The sequence below is a fragment of the Musca autumnalis genome, unplaced genomic scaffold (assembly GCF_047663935.1).
Source record: "Musca autumnalis isolate F117 unplaced genomic scaffold, ASM4766393v1 scaffold_1, whole genome shotgun sequence".
Lineage (NCBI taxonomy): Eukaryota > Metazoa > Arthropoda > Insecta > Diptera > Muscidae > Musca > Musca autumnalis.
This window is the reverse complement of record NW_027411644.1, coordinates 116,064,671-116,090,886: the sequence shown is the minus strand read 5'-3', so window position 1 is coordinate 116,090,886 and position 26,216 is coordinate 116,064,671. Positions and strand designations below refer to the sequence as shown.

Genomic DNA, 26,216 nt, shown 5'->3' with positions numbered 1-26,216 from the left:
TGCTGTTGTTGTTGCATTTCGCCTTCAACCACTTTCAAAAAGGTCCGGAACTGCATCAATCCTGGTAATGATGGTCCGCTTTCATTATTTAAGTTTTTAAATTTTTTTTGGATTTTTTTCGGATTTTTTCTTCTTTCATATCTTGTTGCTATTGTTGTAAGTAATAAAATTTGGATATTTAAACTTATTGGTATATCTTCTAATCATCTTAAAATATCATGGTTGCTTTCTTTTTCAACTTTTCTTATTTTTTCATTGCGTGATTTCTTCATCATCTTCTCATCATCAATTGGAAATATAGTAGAGGAGGATTCTTTACATCATTTCTTTAGTTTAGAGACAATTAGAGAACCAGAACTATGATGGTAGTGGGGGTGGTGTGGTGTAGAGGGGGTATAATAACTTAAGTTTAAATTATGATGCATTTTGTCATTATTATTGCCAGGCGACGACAACAATGACACACAAAAATATACACTCATCTCCTTTTTCTTGGTTGGTTGAAAAAAGACGTTTGCCGCTATACACTACTACTATTGGTGTTCGTAGTTACATTTTCCAAGCTGCAGGGGTATATTCCAGTATTCCACAGTTATGCTGTTGTTGTTGTTGATATTTTGTGTTTTGTTTAAAATTGTTTGTTTAGTACGAAATTAAAACCTTTAACATCACATTACAATGTGCAGTATATTTGCAGGATATGTTTATGTTGTTGTTGTTTACTTGTTTTTCATCCAAATTAAAAACAAATCAACAAACCGCCGCATTTAGTGCAAGAAGAGGAGAAAGAGTTCTTCCGTTATACAATCTCATTGTCAGCTCCATCTTGTTGCTGTGGTGTTTTTCTAGGCTCTTTCTTTTTTGCTGCAGCATATCATCATCACTCCACTTAATGTGTGTATCATATTTTTATCATATGCATGGCACTAAATGGACGGTTGTGTTTGTTGGTTGACTTTGGGCATACCGACGACACGACGTTGAAGTAAATAAAAAATTCTTGGCTTAACATTTTGATCCTGTTATGCTACTTTGTAGATTCTATTTGTTTCCGGTTGTTGGTCTCGTACTAACACTGCTCGAATATTGGAATAATGGGTGAAGTTGGCCAGTCCTCCTCTTCTTCAGAACTAACACTTTCGGTTCTAAAATGAGAAATGCAAAAGAAAAAAAAATTATTTAAAAATTAATATAAGAAATACCAAGATATGAAATATAATTAAAGAGGACAAAAAAATTGAATTCAAACTTATTTTCAAAATTGATTCATTGAAGTCTGAAACATATTATGAGTTTTCAACTTTCTCAGATTTTCCGACACCTATATCTTCTCAGTCTTTGAGACAGAGTAGTGCTGCTCCCTATTTTCAAACAGCCTTTAAGAGGCACATGTTTGACCAAATACAAAAACTATACATATGTACGTCTGAGACTATAAAAACGATATTTTGTACTTTCATAACATAGTCCATTTGCCATTTTGTTATCCAATTTATGATAAGAAATTATTCCTATCAACATAAACTTGAAAATTGTAAAATTCTATAAATTCTTTAATGCAATAACCTTAACAAATAAAATACAATTGCTAGAAAGAGGGGAAATGCGATGTGAGGGAGAAAGCACAATTCATTTAGACAGACAATACAACAACAGAGATAAACAGAGACATTGTGGTGGACATTTTTATGATTTTAAAGGTCATTTGAAATAGTGTGCAAAAACAATAACACATTTATATATAATATAAACAAAATAATATATAAATCAAGCCAGGCGGACACACACCACTTTGCGGTCATACAGACAAACAAGATTAGAAAATGGGTTATCAATGGTCAACAAGTGCAAGTTGTATAAAACATTGCTGTGATGATGCAGCAAAAAGAGAATAAGGAAGCAAAAATTGGATTGGTCAAGAAGCAAGCAAGCACACAAAATACACACCTATTGTGTGAGTCTGTGTTGCAAATAAATTTATAGTGAAAATTATCATAAATTATAAAAGCAAAATACACAGTATATTCATTGAAGAAATTAAAAACAACAAATAAATATTCCAAAATACATTTTGAATTTCTACAACGACAGCCACTACAATAGCACCACCCTATTGATAATACAATCAACCTGTTATTTTGTTAGACTGACTGGCACACACTCGTACAAATTGGGAACGAAAAACAGCTACATATATAATATTGATTGGCGTAAATTTTGTCAAAACAAATTAAGAAAAAATAGTAAATATATATACAGTGTCCCACAAATGTCTTCGTACTCCTGGTAATAAAATATTTATTAGTGATAATCAGTAGCTTGGGAAAAAGTTTTGCAAAATATTTAACTGTATTTGTCCTTCTTATACATTTCTTCCATGTTACTTGAAAGAACTGGCGAATTTTGTTAACTAATTCAAATGTTATTCACGAAATGCTAAAAAATGTGCCCTTATTGATCCCACAAAAGTCTTCGTACTTTTCGGAACTTCTTTGATTTTATTCAAATTGCCTCAAATTTCCACGGTTTCTGTTAAAAGTCAATAAGAAGGAGATGTTCGGATACTTTTCTGGTCTGTTGCGCGGAATATGTAGTAAGATTTGTGAAAAAAATTGCAAAACAAATGGGATATTTTTGTCGTACTTTAATGATCAAGTTAATCTTCAAAGATAAATATTTCGTTCAGTGAGTTAATTCCGCTAATCGCAAATAAGTATATTCAAAGAAATCTCCTATTTGCCGCTTTCAAAAATGAAGTTTCACTTGAAAGAAGGCCAAAATTTTATGTAATTTGACTTAAGGTTGCTAAAGATATGATCATAACTTGCATATGACAACTAAAGATCTGTTTATTTTTGTATCGAATATAAGGTAAGACCTCTAGAAATCACACTGCAATATTATGATTGATGTAACTGTACAAAAGGCGGCCATAAATGCAGTTCGAAAATATTGAACAAATACTAACCCTCCTTTTGTAAATTATGTAAAAAGAAAATAACGCCTAGACCTTGCACGTGAATGAAAAAATGCGACTTTCACATTTAGTAGGCATTTCATATACTTCCTTAAAGTTAAGTACTGAATTTGGGGTTTATTTCTTGGATCGAAGGTGTGAAAATAACAACAAAAGCCGATTACCTTAAAATAAGAAATTTAGTCGATAGCCATATATTAATTATGTTGTGATTTTGAGCCATACCGCAGTTAGTGGTGTTTACTAATTGGAATAAATAGATGCATTCACCTGAAATCTATGATGAATTTACATTATTGAGATAAATTTATATTCCCGTTCAGAAAAATTGGGATGCCTTAAGACATAACGTCATATATAAAGGGCATAATTAAGGTGTATTACCTATAATATCAGGTTAAATCAGAGGTATATTGTTTCAAAACGCTAGACAAAGGATAATAGTGTAAACTCCGTCAAATTTTAAGGAGTTTAGTTGCGAAAAGTTTCTATATTCACTATAAGATTTAAATTTTTCTATCAAGCTATAAATACGCCAATATAAGGTTACTCTACGCTGAAGACGCAATGAAAACCCCTCGAAATATTGAGTCTGGAAGATACACGTCGAAACAGAAAGCAATGACTTCACTTGTAACAGATTTTAGTGTCCATTTTGATAAATTCTGTAAGGGGTACGAAGACTTTTGTGGTGTCGAAATATCAACCTTTTTCGGTTTTGGCGTAATAAATCCGTTATGGTTCATCAAAATACACTCTTCTTTCGAAACTTTAATAAAGATCTGCTGCAGCAAACAGTCCAACAGTGTTAATATTTACATCTTTCTTTTAACATCGTGTTCTTACATCGATTAATGAAAATCTTGTAGGGGTACGAAGACATTTGTGGCACACTGTATGTAGACGACTAACGATGACACAAGTTCCTATTTTTATAGAGAAAAAAGGGAAATTTTCTACAAAAATAAAACTGTTCCCCTTTTTCAATTATATAAGTAAATTGATATATGTATTTTTAATTTTGTTTCAAGTCTGTGTATTTGGTTTTCTAATAAAAAATGAGATCGCCACAAAAAAATGTTAAAAACAATTTTTTCAAATAAATTTTTAGCAAGAGTAATGAACTTGAAAAACCTGATGTTGTTATTTTGCAAATATAAAAATTAAGTACATATATACTGTTATACACAGAAATAAATACATAGCCATTGTACATATATAAAATGTTAACGTAAACATGACATATGACGTCCATTATTGTTTACTTATTTGCTTTTTTTTATTGTCGAGAATATTCGTATTTTTGTTTTTATTATTATTTGTTGGTGTCACAACAAACAAACAAATTTGGCAAATTAGAAAATAACACTTTTGAAAAAATGATTAGATAAACCAAGGAAGTGGGAGTAATCATTTTTTTAATGGAAAATTTCATAATTTGGGAATGATTGATTACGGGAGGGAGAGACGAGACACTGGCTGGAAACAAAAATAAAAGAATCGTCCGTTCTGTTCTACTCGAAGTAGGAGCAAAAACACATTTTTAGATAAATATATTCCATTTTGAAATACATATACCAAAATTTAAGCTGCCCTAAATTGGCAAGAAATTGAAAACAATATTTGTTAAAGATATATTTTCATATACCAAATAAGGCAAACCATAGGATTCTTAGTACAGAGATTGATAAATGCTCAATTTTGCAAGTTAATAAATGCATCAAGGCTATGATTAGACAAATAACCTTCCCGATTGAGGAAGCTCTGGAAGCAATCAGCTCTGTCTTTCGGCAGCGGGTTCTAATTTATCGGATTGACCCGAAATCATAGTGTTTCGGCCAGCGGCTGCCAACCTAGCATCAAACCTGTGCTTCTACGTAGGATTAATGCTGCTACAACAACATAAGTTTAATTTCCCTTTCTATAAAAAAAACTTGCAAATATTTGAGGTTAACTTGTATAGTCTATAATATTTACATATATTTCTCAAAAATATGTCTGGCCCTCTCACAGTTATTGACGTAAACTGTCCCTGCAAAATTGTTGGTAAAGAAACTTGTAGAAAAATTCATGGATGGCATAGTTTAAAGTCAATCAACAAGCCACATTTGCCAATACCAGCACATAAACATAGCCAACACACGCACGCAATCATCATCACCACTTTATATCAACCAGCATAAAAATTTTCGGCCAAAAAGCCTAATATTTTTTATAGTATTTCAAATAAGTAGCTTTTTCCGATTTTGGCCCAAGAAGAAGCAGAAAAGAAATAAAAACAAACAAGCCATAAATAAAACAACAAGTACACACAGACGTAAACACACCGCGCACTCAATTCAGACAGACATAACAACAATTTTCTTTAATAGAATTGGACTGGTATACATATGTGCGTGTGTTTTTTCAAGACTCGTGATCATTGAAAAAACAACGAATAGACGAAAGCATATTCCAAAAGAGCTTTTTTCAGTTGCGTTTTGTTTTTGTTTTTATTTTTTTTGAATAATTTAGAAACTTGTTTACGCCCAAGTTTATATGGTGATGTTTTTATTTTCTTTTTATAGTAGATTTTGTATTATGTATATAAATGTTTGAGTGGATGTGTGAAAAATTGCAAAAACAATAATACATTTCTACTTAAGTATGTTTATACAAAATTTAAGAAGAAAAATTCACACACACCCTTCATCAAAAAAAGATAATACAATTATTTAACTCTTCTATACTCTCCATCAAAGGATATTTTAGGATATGATATGATTTTAGGGCTTGCTCTAAAGACTTTTCAAGTGTCAGTTTTACACAACTTACATCATCGGGCTCAAAAACCTAACCTCAATCGCATGTTTTACCCCGACTACTTAATCAATGTATTTGCAACCAACAACTCTAGGGGTTAAGACAAAAATCTGCTAGTCATCTAAAAAATGACCTTTGATCTTTTCGCTGCCTTTCTTCACCAAAAATACAAACAGCAAGAGAATTATAACAAAAAAAAATTCATAATGATAATAACAACAACAACGAATGCTTACCTCGATCGACATCCATCGTCCATGACATTAGAAATGCCTTCATCAATGGTGGGCAGGTCGGTTGAAAAACGATTGGTTGGGCGCAATACACGCAATGTACGGCTGGAAAGTTTCCATACCAAACGTTGCTTGTAGGGCTGCTTATTTTGTCCATTGTAATGGGACAAAATGCCCGAAACAATGCTAAAACCGCAGGTGAATACACGATCGGGAATCTAGAGGAGAAGAAGAATGGCAAAGAATTAATAAAAACTGTTTCATTTTCTTTTTGGGGTATTTTTTTCAACTTACCCTCATATATTGCTGCAAGAAGAGTATATACTCAAAGACATGCTTCAATTCGGGGCTGCCACGGGTATATGATTCCTTAATGTGGAAATCTAAATGCAGGCATATCAATACCAAAGCTAAAGTGGATGGCGTTATCACGGTTGTTTTGACATCACACAAAAGAATTTCCAAGCGATTCTCCAATTCTTCCAATTTTATCAATTGCTTGTAGAATTCAAAGAATTGACCGCCAATCTCCTTGGCAAGATTATAGAACAGGGCATAGTATATGCGCAAATAACTGACCGAGGTAATGGGTGCATGACCCATTTGTACACCCAGTTTATTGGCAATAACACCAGCCATACGTTCCAAATCGCCAGCGGTACAGCCACACTAAAAACACAAACAAATTTTCAAAAATTATTACTTTGGTCTCAGAGGTAGAAGTGGGTGGGAGTGGGATAGGGATTATTTACCTGTGAGATTGTAACTAAATCTTCGGCGGGTATAGGCTTCAAATTCAATTGTTTAATGGCCAAATGGAATGAGGCAACACTCATACAGGCCATATGTTTTGGCTTAACAGCCATGCGATCCAAGAAACGATCCACTAAGCTCATGGCTGAGAATAAGACATCGGAGGGCAGCTCATACCAAATTTTAAGGCAACGTAAAACATAAGCGGAGCCATCACGACCACCAGCTGTAACTTCACGCTAAAAATAGGAATAAAGAAAAAAAAATATTGAAAAAATAGTTTTGAAATATAAAAATTAAAGAAAAGAATTCAGCTGGTTTGGACTGTAAAAATATCTTTCATGATCTTTGGGAATAAATTGTCTTGCTGAAATCAGAACACCAACGAATAACACATTTTCAAAACGGTCTGAAAACAGCCCTTAGACTACATTTGGGGTACAGTTTAAGAACTTCATCTTTGAACTTGATCTGACTTTGGAAGAGAATTTTAGTTTAAGAAACCAACCGGCAGACGGACGGACTGAGCTAAGTGGACTCTCAAAATTGTTTCCGAGTTGGTCTAACCGTAAAAACCATATGTGTGCTTTAAAACTATTTTGGACGGTATTTAAGTGAATGGCAGTTTTTACGATTCATTGAGCACTTCGATTTATCAGGATTCATAGCTTCTAGTATACGGGAAGCTATACTAAAAATTGGGATTATAATAAGATACCACATTCAACTTGTCCCAGTTGCGAACAAAATTTGTTCCGTTACAACAGACAGAAAGGCATAGGACAGACAGAAAAGGATAGGACAATCAAAATCGATGAAACGGCGTAGTAAAATTTATTTCCTCCCAAATATTAGGAAAATGCTTTTAAAAAATACAACATTTGAAATGTAAAATTAAAAAAAAAATTGAATGTCAACACTTACCCTTGATTCTTTCGGCAACAGTAAAACAGTGTGATATTTATCTTGTAATGCATCATATTCCTTAAGAGTATTGTAAAGCTCCTCAGATGATAGTGATACTAGTTGATCTTCCAAATTGTTATTAGTTGTTTTCTTCTCATTGTCCGTTAACGAAGGCTCCATGGTTTGGTCCATATGATTGTTAGGTGTTTGTTGTTGTTGTTCCAGCTCAAATTTCTGATAATCCAAGCCAGCAGCACCCGGTGTTCCATACCGGCCCTCGTCAGACATCCTCATCCACTCAGTTCGCATCTCTGCAGTACGGCTGCTGCCATCATTGGCTGCAGTATTTGCAGATTCAGCTGCTGCTGCCGCCGCCGCCATTGCCGATGTTGTTGGCCCATCACCGTTGTTCATCAACAATTCTCTAGCCTTGGCCGATGTTGTGGCCTGCTCTTGATCCATGTGATGATGATGGTATGATGGTGCGGCAATGTTATTGGTGGTAGCCATATTGTTGCTGCTGCTGTTAACTGCTCCTACTGCAACCAGGTCTTCAGGCTTCACCATCACAGACATCGATGTGTTCTGCTGCATCAACTGCTGCTGCTCCTCCAAAACGCTGCTGTAGCCGTAGATGATGTTGTTGTTCAAATGGCTATTGAAATGGTGGTTATACAAATCCTGTTCAGAGTATTGATGATATTGCTCCTCTTCTTGATTGTTTAGACCACTATCAGCGACGGCGTAATTGGCGGCAGCAGAGTAGCGTACAGGGACAGACATTGTGAGGGCTGGCCTAGTACCTATTATTTGTGTGTAAATTTTACAAATAGGAATAATTTGATTTCAAGTGTTACGCTTTTGGCTTCTCTCAAGAATTCGAAATTCCCAAGAAAAAGGCACAAGAGAAATAAATGAAGAAAAAAGTATTCTAGGCCGGTTTTTTATAAATTATTTTTCAAAATCGTTTTCTTTCGATTTGAAAAATAAAATTGTTTGATTTTATTTTCAGCTTTTTGTATGTATAAGTAGAGATGAAACGTATAGTTGTTTGGTGATATCAACGAGTTCTATTATCAAAATAAAACTCTCAATCTTATATATTCAATTCAAACCAGGTCTCTTCCTATAGGAGGACCCTTACTTATTAAATATAATTTAAATTAAAAAACGATATTATAATACCCAAAAATTTTTACCGAAAATAAAATTTATTGTTTGCTACTTGTTTTGTACACACCGGTTAAATGGACGAAACTTGCTGTTTTGAAATATTCCTTTCGTGAGAAAAAAATATTGCGAGCCGTGTTTCGTTGTTGGTCCAAAAACCTTAGTACTATTCTTTAAATTTTGGTTTAGTATTCTTTTTTGAAGAAGTAAACCAAAAATTTATCAACAATTTGCAAACAACAAACAATTTGAAACCCTCACGTCGTTGATTTTGAGTTGCTTGAAAGAGATTTTTGGAATTTCTCTTTTTTGGTGTTGTTGTGTTTGTGTGTCCCAAAGGAAACTTTTTTCGAAAAAGTACGCTTTATGAACAATGAATCTTTTTCTCAAGGAAAAAATTTTCAAAATTGATTTGAATATGTATTTTCAAATCTAAAGCACAATTTTGTGGTTTATTATGTCTGTAGTTGTAGATTTTGTTGTTATTAACGATAATAAACACTTGTGCTTTATTGTATATTTTTTTCAAACCACACCAATCTTTAGTTTATTAAACAGGCTTTTTTCTTTCTTTCAAAGTAAGACTTATAGTTTGGTTTTGATTGGTATTTGTGTGGTGTTTTTAGTTTTCTTGCTCTCTTTTATAGTAGAGTAGTTGTTGTAGTTGAAAATTGATGAACGATGTTCTCAAATTTTTGTTTGTTTTTCTGGTAAAATGATAATGATTTGCTTATCCTGAATTTGTTTAACTTACAGGTCTGTATAGAGGAAAAATATGGGGGAATAATAAAAAAGATTAGTTTTGAAAAAACGTAAATATAAAAAAAATAATATCAAGGAGTGGGTGTGTATGTATGTATCAAAAAATAAATAAGTAATTGTGTATGTGTGTGTGTAAATGTTGCTATGTAAATAATAAAATTAAGTGGGGGGAATTGCTGCTGTAAAATAAAAAATCTCAAAAATAAAAATTATTTTGATTACAAGTTAAAAGGTTAATTGGTGCATATTAAGGGTAAACAAGAGGAATTTTTAATAAAACATTAATTTAGGGTTAAAATATAATTTTATAACTATAATTAAAAAAACTGTTAAAATTTTTAAATCCATGTAGGTTTTTATATTTTGCAAAAGCACAATCGAGAGCGTGTGAAAAATTTTAAAATTGAGAGTGGGGTGGGGGGAGTTTAAAGTGTTTCGATTTTTGGCTAAGCAAAGATTTCCCCAAAAATCTTTTAATAAAACCATTGTTTTGACTTGTTGAGCTTTCTTTCCTTTATGTTTGGAATCTTACACTTCTCTGCACAAAAATTCGCCGTTTTAATAGCGACTTAACACCTTCGGGACGCAAAGAAATTAGTTTTTTACTTTGAAATTTAACTTTTGTGGTGGGGGGAAACCATAAAAAGTGGACCTGTGTTGTTCATTTTCGAATTTTATTAGTTGGCGATTGTAGGTAGGGTGTTTTTGAGCTTTGAGTTACTACCTTAGGAAGTAAGTACTTCTCCCAAAATATTTCAAACAATTTTTAGGCACAAAAAAAAAGATTGTTTTATTTAATTAAACTCTCACAAATGACCTTCGTCCTAATAAGTCAACAATTAAATAAAAATATTGGTCTAGCTTTAGACAACCCTATATGGTAGTCTGTTACGTTTGGTTCTCAATTTGAGAAAAAATAAAATAAATTTCGAAATGAAGATTAGAGAAATTAAGCAATTACCCTTACACGATCTCGACTGTACTTTTGGCATTCTAATACAAAATATTTCTTAACAGTATAAGTCTCTTAGAAAAGAGATTCATAAACATATTTAATTTTATAATAAAAAAATAAAATAAAAAATTTAATTTAATAATTTTCAAAATTAATTTATGAATCGTTTGAGGCAAAGCAAATATTAAGGGCAAAAAGATAATAAACTAATAAAAATAGGACAGTGTGTTATAGGTAAAATCATTTCTATAAAAACTTTCAAGGTGACAGAACTAAAAGTTTATTTTTTTGTGGCAAAGTTTCTTGAACTCTTTAAAGAGGGCAATGAGACAAGAGATATTCTATATAAATATATACATACATATGTATTAAAATAAAAATATAAACAGATGCCAAAATTTCCCAAATAAGTGATTGAAAAAAAAACATAATAAGTGAAGTAAAACATTTCAAAATCCAGAGTAGTGACGAGTGATATGTATGTTCCGAGGGATTTTGAGTGATTTTGTGCCCAGTAGAGCTAATAGTATTTCAGGTTGTGGTGATAGATATAAACATTTGTCAATAATGATTAATAGGCTGCCTTTTTACAACAACTGTTAACAAACATAATGTTATTGATTTTGTTTATTATTATTTTTCCTTATCAACACACGACGGCGGTCTCCTCCTCTTAATCAAACAAACTAGTTAAGAGAAATTTAATTGACGATGGCTTTTGAAGGGGGTGTGTGTGGCTGGGTGCTTTTTTGGTGTCATGGACACGTGTTGAGATAAATTACAATAAAGCCAGCAAACTACATACAGAAAACTATTGACAAAGCTCTATCAGTTTCCTCTTAAACCCAAGAGTATTTCCATGGTACCTCCCACCTCATTGCTGCCAACAAAATATAGATAACAAAACAAACAAATGGAAATCTATGCAAACTAGGTGTCAAGATATACAACACTTAACTATGGTGTTTTGATAGAAAAAAAAACAACAACAAATTCAATTGTTGCCTATTTCCTGTTACAGAACAAAGAAGTGTTTTTTCCAATATTGAAATGAAATGCACGGTATACTGAATAGAAGACTGACTAGGGGAATGGCCAGGAAACTCATAAACAAAACATAAAGTATGTACCATCAACAATAAAACGTTGAAATATTCGAAAACAAAATGCAGTTTACGATAACCCAAAACGAACAACAACACAACGAGATTTTCAGCACGTAGACCGCCGTCGACGCCAACAAAACCATAGCCATCGAATATATCAAAACAATAGCATTGTAATGAAGAAAAAATGAAAATATGGGTATATTGTGGGGAGTAAAGAAAAATAAAGTAAGAAACGAACAACAAGAAAACACTACAACCCGAAAAGCTATAGGATGCATAAAAGAAAATGTATTGTTTAAAACAGAAAAAGAAATAAACTGTTTGTTGCTTGAAAAAGCAAATTTGTTGGTTGATGCACCACTAAAAACGAAACAAGTTGCATCCATAAAAGAAAACTACATCATCAACTACTCCTAAGACAAAGAAAACCCGAAACAGTAACACACATATGAGTTGTTGCTCCATCTTACTGTGGCTCAAAGTATGTAAATGAAAATCTGTTATGATGTTAAGGCCATAATTCACAGCCAGGGCTCGTTGTTCGTTGAACGATAATGACGATGATGCATCACACGTCACGTAGACGCGTGTTTCTTTTATTTTTATTATTTTACATGGAAATTTATAAATGAAGCAGATAGAAAATAAACTTTTTTAATCATAAAAAATGGGTTTGATAGGTAGGAGGTTAATAATCTTGGATCATCTTGAGTGTTTCGATGTAATGAGCTTTCTTAATGCGTCTCTTAGCTGTGCAATCAACCAAGATTGAACTATAAAATTTATCAAATGAAATTAAATTAAGGGTTTATCAAATCGGGTTACGAACACCGACAACTTGGTTGCAATATGAAGCTAATACTTCAAATAGGGAGGTACGGTTTATTGTTACTATACCAAAATGTGCAATGCATAGGCAATTTTACGACAGCTACTATTCCTCACAATTAGAACCCAAAATATCCAATTCAAGCCAATTTGGTTTCCTTTTTATGGGGCCCATTCCAAAACATGGACAAAAGATGTTTTTTCTACCAAGAACCCACAATTTCAAGCAACTTTTTTTGATATCTTCAAAATAACTGAAAATGGTCAGTTTCGTTACATGTAAGATACGCCAAAACGTGGACTGATATAAGCATCTTCAAAACCAATGGTCCCAGGACAAATTTCCAATATCTATACGTAACATTTTACATTTTAAATCTTCTTCCATAAATAAATTAGAGTAGAATTGGTTTGCACTAATTAATATAAGAGAAGTCTCCACCTTTCCATTCCAACATGTTTCTTTATAGATTTGATATTCTTATTCTGCGATTCGATAGTTACTAAAAACAACATAAAGTTTAACTCACAGCATTCAACAGTAGACACACCCTCCATTTTTAATTGTCTACAAAAGAGTTGACGAAAAGAAACTTTTGTCGAAATTTCCAGCAAGGAAAATAAAAACAATTTTGAATAGTCATATCTCTGATAACCTAAACACACAAAACAAATAAGTGTCGTCATCATAATCATTGTCTCAAGTATGTTTATTGAGTTGAAGCATCGCAAGCATCATCACCATCGGCTGATTGTCTGTCTAATGCCAATTTTGAAGTTTTATGGCAAAAAAAAGGGAAAAAGACACTTAAAAAAGCGGAGTACACTTTCTTTGGCAAAAATAGGTACACAAGTATGAAGTGTTAAGAGAGATATTGCATTTAATAACTTATTAAAATGTTAAACTATGTAAAAGAGACTCTGAGACTTTTTGAGGCGTTTATTTCTAGTCATTTTTTTCAATTCTGAAATTGTGTAACCCCAAAGCTGTTATCAAAAACTATTGTCGCAAAACATAAGACTCCAAAAACAAAACATTATTGCCATATAGCAAGCATAGTAAAAAAAAGAGGGGGAGGGGTACAGACGAGCAGCAGCATATAACATAAAGCAAATTTGTAGCTGTCACAATAGACGATCAAAGGGGAACCATCTCAAAAGAGGTTGATAAAGGAGGGATCACCAACCAACCAACAACTACTTGTCGTATGAAAGACGGCCGGGGAGAGTCTAGACTACAGTTTTATAACGCTATTGTGTTAAGATCACTACACCAATACCATAAAAACCAACTACTATCTGACAGAGAACTATAAATGTATACAGCAAGAGAGAAAAGCTATCGTATAAAGTAGAGGTACGTACCCCTCCTCTTGCCTTAAAATTTGTTTATTTCTACATACACTAGCATAGTTTTCTGTTTGAATACCCATACGGAGGAGGAACAGAGTTGTACTTTGAAACAGCTTTGTGTATAGTTTTTGGGCCGCTGTTATTTATTCAGCCGCATATTTTTCTGGTGTGAATATTAAATTTCTATGTTTTTTCTGTATTTCAATGGTGTTATATTTTATGAAGAGGGGGTGATGTAGCAGCAAAGGGAGAAGATATACAGTGGAATCCCTAAAATAATATAAATTTTTAAGAATCGCTAAAATAAGGGAAACGGGGAGAATTTTAAATGAATGAGGTTCTGGTGGGTCGATAGTTTGTTACAATTCATAGGGGATTTCAGGGTAGGAATTATTGGGATTCCACTGTACTTTTCATTTATATAGAGATAAAAAAACAAAGACGCAATAAGGAGTAAAGTTGTCCGACTATACACAGATTGTAGGGTATATGTAAAAAATATAACTTTTATTTGGACGTAATTATAATTAAAAACCTTCTTGTAACTGCGTAACTCATGTTAAGTCAAAATAACTTAGAATAGCAATCACAACAAGTTATATTAAGTTATTTATGTAAATCTTGCCATCTTTTTGTTGTATGATAGTTGTTTAAACTTTAAAGATGTTGCTTGGGTGGGTGTGTTGTTTTTAACCTTTTTTGTATCACCAAAATATTCCCTTCAGTCTATGTTAGTATATTTTATCTAGACCTTTGTCTGGAGGTTTTTATTATATTTTTAAACCAATATAACCGCTTTATTATGTAAATTAGCCATAAACGGAAATATATTATGAGTTGAATGATGATAAGAAATATGCGATATTTGTCATAGATGACAATTTCAGTTATAATGCGTAAAGCTTTTTTCCAGTGAAGTAGGTATGACTATTGAGGGGAGATATTTCAATTATAGATTAGTGACATATTGGTTAAAACCAGAGTAAAGAAACAGGAAAATGGAAAGAACCGATTACACGCTTTATGCTAAATTTATAATTACTTGAATAAAGAAGACATGTAGTGACTGACTGAAAGCGTTGAATCATTAGAACACAAAATGTGTAGAGTCTTAGTTAATTATATGAAGCATATTAAGTGTGAATCTGCAAAACGTTAGCTGATGCAAAATTACGAGCTGATTTGTGTACGAACGTTAAAACGTCGAATCGTCGAAAACACAAATAATGAATTCATTGAATCCAATCGCTCTTCTATTACTTTATAATTCGACATTTCAGAGCGATCCTTTGATTTAAAGGTTATAGACAGAAAAGGATAGAATCTGTTTAAGACAGTATGCATTTTTCCTGTTTTTCTCTTTTTTTGCTTTTATCCGTTTTCCTCTTTCTTGTCTGCAAGAATGAAATTGATCCAGATTCTCTTACAGATTTTCCTACGAAAAGTTTTTTTCTGCACTTGTATTGTATGTTCCAAAAACCAAAATTATAGCCTAAAATGGATTACTTAATTGCCAATTAAAAAATGTTCTTTAGTATTTACCTCAAAAAAAAATCAATTAAAAATTCTGTGGACGTGATTGCTTGATATAACAACCTTCATGATTCTCAAGTCAAGTTCAAAAGTTTTTTGACATTTGAAGCTGTTGCTATTAAATTCAAATTAAATTAAAAATATTTAGACAACAATGAATTACGGTTAAGCCAAATAAATAATGCATTCAGGCAAATTACCTGTATTGATTGCGAAGTACATACGCCAGCCATCGTCACACAAAAATACAGACAGATAAACATACAAAATGTGTGTATTTTTGCTTTGTTATTGAATTTTATTGTTATTTTTGTTGTTGCTGTTATACTTGGTTAATTGTTTATGTACAAAAGATAACAAGACTAAGGTTTTCATTCTTACTGCTGGTGGATAGCATCAAAGTTGGGATATTGTTTTTAAGGAAAACCTTGAGGTTATGTTTAAAATAACCAGAAGCCAAACTCGGTCGTTGTCATCATTTGTTTTTTTTATTTTTAATTTTGTCTTTATGTTTACGTTGTACGTTAAAATGTTTAATGATATCAAGGAAGTTTATATACCACTTGCATGTTAAATAATTGTTATTGCTGCTTTGCTCATTGAATCACAAAACAAAACCAAAAACAAAAGTTGGGTGTTTTGTTTGAAGTTCTTGTTTTGCAAAGAGGTGATAAACAAATGTTTTCTATCATTAAGAAACTACTGGAACAATGATGAATTATTTGCAAAATCTGAAAACATATCCGAAATAGCAAGTTTGTTTGTCAGACCAGACCTTAAAATATACTTAGTTTTGAAATAAACATTCAGGATTAGGTATATCAAATTTCCAACATTTTTATAAAACCCAACAGCTGAATTAACATTTTGCAAGGTAACTACTTCCTAACACCTTACTACATACGACATTGCACAGTTTTTTTCTTATAAAACTTTAAATTTGTTTGCCCAATTTTACAACACATTTCAAATTGTTTATATTTACTTAAATACCCCAACCATTGGCACTCTGTTTGGACAATAAATGAATTTCTCTTTTATAGCCAAGTTTGTCGTCAACACAATTGTTGTCTGTCAGTCGATCGGTCGTCTTTGACAAACACACAAAAAGTTGACAACAACTACGTAGTATTGTAGTTGCTTTTATTACGCAAAATGTATTTCCTTTTCGGTTGGGGTTGGTTGTACCAACAATTCAAAGGCAAATAAATAAATATTATGTTTTAAATATTTGACGCTCTCATATGTACATACAAACTTGAGTATGGGCACGTAGAGTAGTGTGTCGTTGTTATAGGTAAAAAATATGAAGAAATTTCAAATTGAGGTTAAAGCATTGAAGCATATAATAAACCAAGGGAAACAAAGTGAAAAAGCTCGAAATAGAAATGTGTTTTAAATGAAAAATTAAACATTTTCCCAAAGGCAGACAACAACAAAAAAAACAGCAATATAAAAATTTAGCCAATAGAAAAAAAATTTGAATGTTAAACCCAAATGGAAAAACTTATTAATTACATTTTTGCTCAAATTCAAAATCGAATACTTATTAGCTACCGTTCTTTGCAACAACAAAAAAATTAAACAACTATGACAAAGTACCCTTCATAAATATTAAACTTGAAATTTGCAAAATATTTCATCATGCTTCAACTGCATTGCCTTGGAATTTTTGTAGTAGGCCGAAGAGTACTTTGTAGTTACAAGAGAATGCAATTATGTACAACATGTTTCTTCTTTGTATGAGTAACTACTAACCAACAACATTAAGCATTTTTATAGACAGTGGTGATATTGTTTAACTTATTTTGTGGTATACTGGAATATTCGTTCTTCCGAAGGTCAATATTGCTATTTTTTTGTTATGAAAAAAATAAACCGCAATGACGTATTGAATTGTATATGGGCATTTTTAAATAAAATATGACAAAGAAACTTGCCTTATCAATTGCTGCCGTGATTTAATGACTTATCAATAGATGATAGGTTATTGCGTCATGAATTAGACTCTTGTGGAGCCAAGTATTTTGCTTTAGTTTGGAAACTTCATCATAATCACATGACTCATGATGGTGTGTACTCTAAAAAAGATACTTTAAAATATCAAAAAATCCGTATACTCCGGAAGTTTTAAAATGTTTTAAAATTTATATACCTTACACAAAAGAGTATGACATTTTGAAATTTATATCCAAAGTTCAATAAACCTGTACCAGAGACTGGTTGGGATCTTGTTTGAAGTATTCAACTTTATGGAGAAACTGTTAATGAGAGACAAAACAAACAATCTCCAAGATTTTACATAACTTACAACGAAATTTCATCATATTATTTCAATTGTTATGGTTTTTTGTTTGGGTATTTTTACTTTACTGCAAAAATGGCTGCTGACATTCACAACAGCTGATTCCATAGCATGAGTCAAATATGACATAGGTATTACATAGTATTCTTGCTAACCAGCTGTCATACTTTTTGTTACGCTCCAGAATTTCTATGTTATTGTTTTGTTCAATTTGACACCTATTTTCAGAACGTCATTGTGATATATTGCGACAATTCCCAGAAAGGAAGTTGTTAACAATAAACTGTGAATAAAGGGAATACAAGGAATAAGTAACCCACCACGAGAGCTTGACATATTTATGTATAATGAAAATTTTTAGGAGATATCCAGATTAAGAGATATCCAATTTTCAAGAAATGTTTTAAAGTAACAAATCCGCCATCGCTGGTTCAGGCAACAACACACACATTTCCTTCCAAAGTAATTAAAAAAGTAACAATGTTACAAAGCCACATATGTAAATAAACAATTTACACTGTCTACAAAAACAAAAACAACAACAATCCCACGGCAGCGGGTTCTTACGTACCGGATTGACCCGAAACCAAAAGTGTTTCGGCCAGCGGCTGCCAACCCAGCATTATATGCTGCTACAACAACAACAACAAAAACAATCACCAAAAATAAATTTGGAAATGCACAGAGGGGTGTCTTAAGACAAACACTCAAACACAAGATCTGAAAATGCATTTTGCTGTAACCTACCACCTAAAATAGGGGTGGCGGAGAAACAACCCTCAAAGGAAGTCATCCTAGAAGGAAGCCAAATGTCAGCCAGCCTTCCTGCAATATGAGCAATGCAAGACGACAGCCTGTCGTAAAGAGAAAGCAAAACTGGCGCATGCCAATTGTTACAGAATAATGGTGACAAATAATGAGATAAAAATAAAATCTAAAACCGATAAATAAAAAAGTCGAGAAGAAAAAAATTACAAATGTAGACAGCTGAGGTACATAGGTAGATTGTTTGTCTAGACATCTGCTTGAAGGGAGAACATTTTTGGATTTTTCTCTTGAAAGATGACAAGCAGGCGTTGAGCGTGAAGACAGACAGCGACATAGACTTGACAAAACAACAAAAACAACCCCACAAGACCACACATTAAAGCAGGGCGACAAGTACTTGACAATAATATTAGGGTCAAATGTCGTCTCAAGGCAGGCATTAGTTGGTATAGCACAAACGGTAACTACATACTGCTATAATAATTACTTTTAGACTTGGGTAATTAAAACACTTATTTTCAGGTCATTCACCTTTTGTTTGTTTTGCTCGTTGAACAAAGAAACCATAAATGCACTATTTTTATTTACCAAACTTTAATCAGTATTGGGGTATTTCTGTTATCACAAAAAGGTATGACAAATATGACTTGCAAATATTGCAAAGTTAATGCATTTTGTTTGTTAAAAGAAAAAAAAAAAAAAAAAACAAATGACCATCCATATCAGCTGCTTATATATTAGGGGTAATTAGAGTGCATTTAAAATCAGCTGTTATTATGAACATTGAACTGATAAAACAAAGTGGCCGAAACAAAGAAAATATCAAAAATGTAATCTTTAAAGCTTTTCGTTACTTTTAATGAAATCCAATATTTTAGCCAAAAGTTAAGCAATTAGAAACTAGTATCGTATTACTTTTTAACTTTTCTTCGAAGCCAAACGAGGTAGCCAGAACCATGTAGGTGCCTCATTATACATATGACTGACATTGTATGACGACAACCAACAGCTGTTGTCGTCAAGCATCATAATATGTGACACCATGGTCTTAATATATCAGCCAGGTGTTGGTTTAAATTTGAAACATTTTCTAATTCGTTAATGCAAGGGAATGAGAATATTGTTGAGTTCTCCCCCTTCCCTTAGAGCACAATTTCTGTGTAGATAAAATGAAATAATATGGCACGAGTATATCATATTTATTTAAGCTTCCAATGGCACTGCTGGATATGCAGAAAACAAGTTCCCTTCGAAAGCAATAAAAAATATATGAAACCAACCAACTTACATTGATTTAAATATATTTTCTAGCACACGGAGTAAAGTTTTTAAGCGTATAATCATTTAACACACAACATAGGGTGGTTATTGGATACATGGAAGTGTTCGTTCCATGGAGGAGAATTGTTTTTAGAATAAACCCTGTTCGGTTTTATTTGTGTTGGTGGCCAGCCAAGCAAATGGCATTATATCATATCCATTTATTGTTATAGATTGCTGCTGTCGTTTCAAGACTAGCTCACAAAAACAAAGGGGGTTGATTTGGAAAATTATTTTTATAAAAGAATCAAATCTGTAGCAGCACTAACACTTTTTTTCTTTTTGTTTGTTTTACAAAAACGACAAGGTGTTGATGGTAATAATATCCTATGGTTTTTTCCTATGTATTGGGGGTTGTTTTACACAACAATAATGGGATTGCTACACAGCTTTAGGTACATATTTAGGTAAAAATAATGTATATTTAATGCTAATATGTGATTATTATTAGTTTTACAATATTTAACAATCTAGTCTTTAGTTTAAATTACTGTAGATGTCTTACGATAGCTTTGTTACCACCATTCTTATGCCCTTGCTCGGCCGCAGCCATATGAATCTGATTATAATTGTAAATCCCTAATCTCCTTATGAAATTAAAGAAAAGATAACTTCATTTAGGTACATATTTAAAAAATACACTATACACTTGGCTATTTACGTTTGACTAACTCCGTTATGAAAGTGTCATGATATTTCTCATTAGCACATTCACCCTCTACCTCTCATATAAAAAAACTTCAGAGATTGAAGTTGTCAAAATATCAGCCTCGTTGTGTTGCCTATCCAATATGCCAATTAAAATGCATGGGCACTTAGTAATTATAGTAAATAAAACTTATTACCAAAAAAGTCGGTTCGTCTGAAGTATGGTACAAAGTTACAAAAAAGAAAAAGATTCCCTTAACGGAGGACATGTAAAACAACAATAGATTTCATACATCTAGGTATAAATCTAACCATTCATTTTATTTTATAGAAATACTTAGTCTCCATTGCAAAGAAGAACAACTAAACAAGAAATTCAATGGAACATAAAAGAAACCAAATAACAAATACCCATTTGAGGAGTTGCAGTAGAAATGAAGTAAAAAATAACTACGCGCCTTTTTTGTGAAATGGGAAAAAACATAGGCAGCATATATCACCTGTGAACGCACCAACATGTGTAGGTAGCGAAAATTATCATCAAAACAAAACAAGAAAAACTACAAAAGAAAAACATTACACAAAAAAAGACAACAACAATATCAGAGAAGCACCTAAAAAAACATTCCGCCTCAGCATTAAGTTAAAATCAAGAGGAACACACAAAATACTAATGTTATTGGCTGGTTATGAGTTATGGGAATGTGGATACATGTAACAAATTCAAATAAAACACCCACCAAGTGGTGGTGAAGATGTAACGGTTACAAATGAAATAAAAAACAAATAAATAAATATTTATATACAGATTTAGTTGTAACTCTTGTATCCAATCTGAAAGCAAAGGGAAAAGCTAGATTACTGTCAAAAATGAACATACTAGTTAATGGCTGGTCTTATGCCCTGACCATAGACTGTTAAAGAAACACACGCACACACATCTAAAGGTAACAACAAATAGTTATATTGTTAATTATTCTATTCCAGCACCTACGCTGATATGTAAATATTCTTTGTTTCAATGAGTTTCTGGAATTACCATAGATATTTTATAGCAACAAGGGAAGTGGGAGGAAGTCATTTAATGTTATTGAAACAAATTTGAGGTTGCGTTTGAAGGTTGAAAAAACATACATTATAAAACAAAGACTAAGGCTGAGGAGAGACACAACAAACAGCTGTAATAGTTACCTAAAAATTCTAGGCCAAACTTTTGAAATACAAGTAGGTTATTTAATATGCATAGCAATGCAATACTAGCAGGCACCTCTAGGTATGCTGAACAAAAAAATTTGTAAGCATTTAACAACAATGAGAATATTGCCATTAAACAAAATGACCTAGAAATGTTTACATCAATAACGCACATAGCCTCCACAACAACAACATAGCTGTTATTTTTTATATTATGGATTTAAAAATAGTTACATAATAAGTGTATAAATTTGTCAAATACAATTTTTATATAGAAACAAATTATTAACTTAAGAATATTATATATTTTTCCCCCATAATAAAAAAATAAAAATCTCAAAATTGGCTGACGCAATTCTAAAAAACCTGATTATTTTGTGGGTAGAGCAGAGAGGAGAATCGCTGCTGTTGAAGATCACAGTGAGTGACGACAACCAGCAGTGTGGAGAGTGAGCAATTGTAATGGTATTGGTAAAGTTCACATAAAACTGTGATGGGGATACAGTCAAAGTAAAAACAAAAAATCATTGGCATACTAGAGGGGTAAGGTGGGGAGCAGCGGGTGGATGGTTGTATTTAAAAGAAACAACATAAAAGAAATCTACACATACTGGCTGCTACTACTTTGTTGCTATTAGGCCTAGGCATTAAAATTTAGTTTGTTTTTGTTTTTCTTCCTCTTTTATACAGCTGTGTGTGGATATGTGTATACAATAAAAAGAGAAACAAAAATTTCAACTTGGAAAAGTTGATAATCAGTATGTAAACAACAACAAATTAATAATGTTTATGTGAAATAATTTTTTAACATAAAATAATTTTTGCTATACCAGAAACAATGTGAAATGAAACATTAGTAACATTTTAGAAATGAAACATAAACAAAGGTGAAGAACGAGAAGAAAAAATCGCAAAAAAAGTGTTGCCAACATATTTGTAGTATTATGACTAATTTGAAGAAGGTTAATTAAACAAATGTATTTTTTAAGTTTATCATTCATTATTAACATACTGAGAAATATAATGTAGTTAAAAAACTAACGAGATTAGATACATGGGAAGAGAAGAAAGCGTATAATTATTAAATTTTGCCAACAATGTGTTTCTATATACATACTATAAGTTCGCAAGTTTTAAGTATTTACATACAAAGCTTTTAATTCAAAATTCAATAATGGTACATTCAATTTCGAAAACAAAGTTCCAGCAATTTCTTAAAAGGTGTAAAGCTTACAGGGCAATGTAAATAGATAATGAAATACATTTGGTAAAAAGATGAATGTGAAATATTTGTTGAAAAAATGTATTTATTAACCGTTATTTTTAAAGTAGAAGTTCTAATTTAAAATTAATAAGATAATTCAACCAAGTTTGAAGGTAACTTTCCCTGGGAATAAACCAGTTGGCATCACTGCCACCACAAATCATCTGATTAAGATGTAAATAATATTTACATGGCAACATGAAGTTAAAAATAAATACAAAATAAAAAAAATAAGGTTTAATAAAAACATTTTTTGAGACAGAGCAAATTTGTTTATAATTTAAACAATAAAAACATTTTAATTCTTGTTAAAGCTTTTTTTAGTAAAAATATTATAAAATCACAATCCAAGGGGAACAGTTTGAGAAAGACAAACAAGTATCTTTCACACACACATACACTTATACGTTTTTTGTCAAAAAAATAAATACATACAAAAGCCTTTGTTTGATTTTTTTGTCTTTTTAAACTTTTTCTTGAAACGGACTTTGGCGAAAACTTTTTTCTTCTTCATTATAGATAAAATAGAATTTATATAAATATTATAAAAAATAAATAAATGTTGAATATCTTACATTTTGACAGCCATTTTTAGTAACGCAGGGAATGTCATATACAGTGGTTTTTCAAATTTTTAATTATTGCACTTTTATTGAGAAAGACTTAGGGGGAGTTCAGTTCATATCAAATCTGTGCCATTGAGATGAGTTCTATTTTTGCTTGTTTTTTGATTGCTTTTTTATGTGTATGAGTGGTGGTAGTAGTACAAAATGTATTGTGTTATTAGTCTACTAGAGCTTTTGTCGTTTGTTAACTAATTTGTACTTAATTTTGTCTTTGTAAAAAACTTATTTTATATATTTAATTTAAATTAAACAAATTAATAAATTAATTTGTAATTATCACAAATGTTACGCAAAAAATGCAACTTTATCCGATGACGATTATTGTTTCTTTCTTTTTCTGCAGCAGTTTCAATTTTCTTCTTGGACACTGTGAAACAAAATTTTTGTTTAAAAAATTTGTTTCAACAATTCATGATTTCTGATTGTTTTGTTCTCTGGGGGCAAACGAAATCGATTTTTCTGCGGGTTGTGATTTAAAGTAACATTTGTATACTGTTTGTTTTTCGGTGTTTATGAAGAAACGACGATAAACGACGACGACATTTACACATAAAATTGCTCAATGTTTAAGACATTTAATTATTTTGTGTGTGGGGATATATAAAAATTTTATTATAAATTTAGTTATTGTTTTATGTGAATTTCTAAATTGCTGTTTTAATTTCTTGTTCTTAGTTTTGTATATTTTTTTCCAAACACTTTTTTCTTGATTATTCTCTAGATTGGTTGGTTGCTTTCTCAGTTGTTGTTAAACAGAAACTAAACTGTATTCCAGAGTTGCTTCAAGAGTATGTTTCATATACAAGACAAGTTCGTATACGGTTGGGAACTGAAATTGTTCGTACGTGTGTGTGTGCGAGTTTGTATTTTTCAACTGATTTGACCATGAAGAACGCAATGGCAAACGAAACACAAACAGTAGCAGCTGTATGTATTTTGTATATGACCAATGAACACCAGTAATCACAACAGACAGCAGCTGAGTGAAGGTTTAATTCGAAAAGTGAAAATGTTCATATGATATGAAACGAAATAATAACGAAACAAATATGGCTTCCATTTGCTCTGTAACAAACATTTTTAATGTTCCATTTCCTATTGGGTTCTCTATGGCTGTTATTAGTTGTATGAATGGGTGTGTGTTGTTTGTCTTTCCACTTAGTTTTAACAGTTTATGTTAGGGGTACTCACTAAATTTTTTTTGGTTAAATATTTGGAAGATTAGAGGGTGTAAATAAAAAAAGGATGAGATTTGGGTTTCAACAGCTTTTTTCTTTCACAGAATCAATTCTAACAAATAAAACAAAAATGTTACTGCGCTTTGTACTTTTTACTCAAAAGTTTATTGAAACTAGATAAAAATTTATTTTTTACCGTATTTGTTATAAATCGCAAATAACCTTTGCATATTTTGACGGAACATTGTTGTAAGGACCTATAGCAAGAGATTTGCACAAAAACCCGTATAGTTTTTACATAATTTGTTGCCTTAAAAGAACAATTAATATGCAATTTTATACAATTTTGGTTTTTGCAATACATTTTTTGTCTAAATGTACATACATTTTTGGACCAAGCCTTTAGCTGAGTTCCAAAAAGTCAGTTTCTTTGTCAAAGTCTTAAGCATAGTACACACCGACTAACAAAACTGACAGTCATCGAGGTCTATTTCTTTAATATCAAAGTCTAGCTGAATAATTTCTTTCCTAATGTCTATTACTTTACATATTGCATATCAAGCGGCTTCAGCTAAATAAAAATTTGTATTTGCAAGAAAATTGTCGTAAGAGTACGTTGACTGTCAGTTAAGAATGATGGTGTGTAATCCCTTTTAAGCAACAACCAACTTTTATTCTGGGCGGAGTTCATGTTTCCCGATATATGGACAGGGCATTTAAATGTCTATGAAATCTGTGTGGAGTCCAAACCCTAGACATATGTCTATAAAGGTGATGTTCTACTTCATTAAATAGTTACGCTAAGTCCATGTTATAAATAATAATAAATAAGTGCTACAACATGATAACTATGGTAAGTTGACATTCACATATCGATATTTGATTAGCAATAGCATAAATCTTTCTTTCCTTTCTTCTCTATAGCAATGTTTTGGTGATACCAAGCATTCGCAGAAAGTAACCTTGAATACCTTAAATAAAAGAAATAAATGTACATGCATACGTATGAGATGGCCAAAAACCTATTGCCAAGTTCAACTTTGATAAGGAAATCTAATGAGGCGATATTATCTAAGAATAACAACAAAAATACAAATATTACCTAAGCACCAATGTATCCATAATTTCGAGAATATTTTTTATTTATAAACAAATAACAGTATCAAAACAAGAAAGAATTGCACAGAAGAACGCAAGCAAAAGCGTCATTAACATTTTTGAAAAAAAAAAATAAATAAACAATCTGAGTAATAAAGATGCACACAGATGATGCATTTGATGATGTAGAGGAACTACGAAATAAAATAATTTTGTTTAAGAAGAAATAACCAAGAAGCTATAGCTCATTTAACATTGACCTTCACGTAATCGGCACCGTACAGAGCACATTCGTCGCCCAAGCTCAAGCAAAATTAATGTATTTTTTGCACATCCATAATAACGCAAGGCGATTATGAAGAAATCTTGAAACACACAAACAATAACAATATTAGCCAATAACTGCAGGCAATATGTATGTATGTAAGAATACC

The 26,216-nt window shown here is 31.8% G+C and overlaps 1 protein-coding gene across 12 annotated transcripts in view; it reads right to left on the bottom strand.

Annotated features, from left to right (window-relative positions):
• Positions 1 to 239: 239 nt before the first annotated feature.
• Positions 240 to 26,216, bottom strand: part of CycG (cyclin G) — a 29,019-nt gene continuing 3,042 nt past the window's right edge. Inside the window, exons 1-7 of one of the 12 annotated variants that reach the window (XM_073988967.1) lie at positions 24,352 to 24,506; positions 23,456 to 23,570; positions 7,690 to 8,474; positions 6,765 to 7,004; positions 6,307 to 6,681; positions 6,016 to 6,230; positions 240 to 1,145 (exon numbers count right to left, since the gene is read on the bottom strand). In XM_073988967.1, coding sequence (XP_073845068.1) covers positions 1,070 to 1,145; positions 6,016 to 6,230; positions 6,307 to 6,681; positions 6,765 to 7,004; positions 7,690 to 8,454 — 1,671 coding nt within the window. In that variant the 5' untranslated portion in view covers positions 8,455 to 8,474; positions 23,456 to 23,570; positions 24,352 to 24,506 and the 3' untranslated portion in view covers positions 240 to 1,069. Of the gene's footprint in view, positions 1,146 to 6,015; positions 6,231 to 6,306; positions 6,682 to 6,764; positions 7,005 to 7,689; positions 8,475 to 23,455; positions 24,507 to 26,216 lie in introns of those variants that run through there. The other 11 variants (XM_073988912.1, XM_073988926.1, XM_073988919.1 and 8 more) reach the window with 11 other exon arrangements.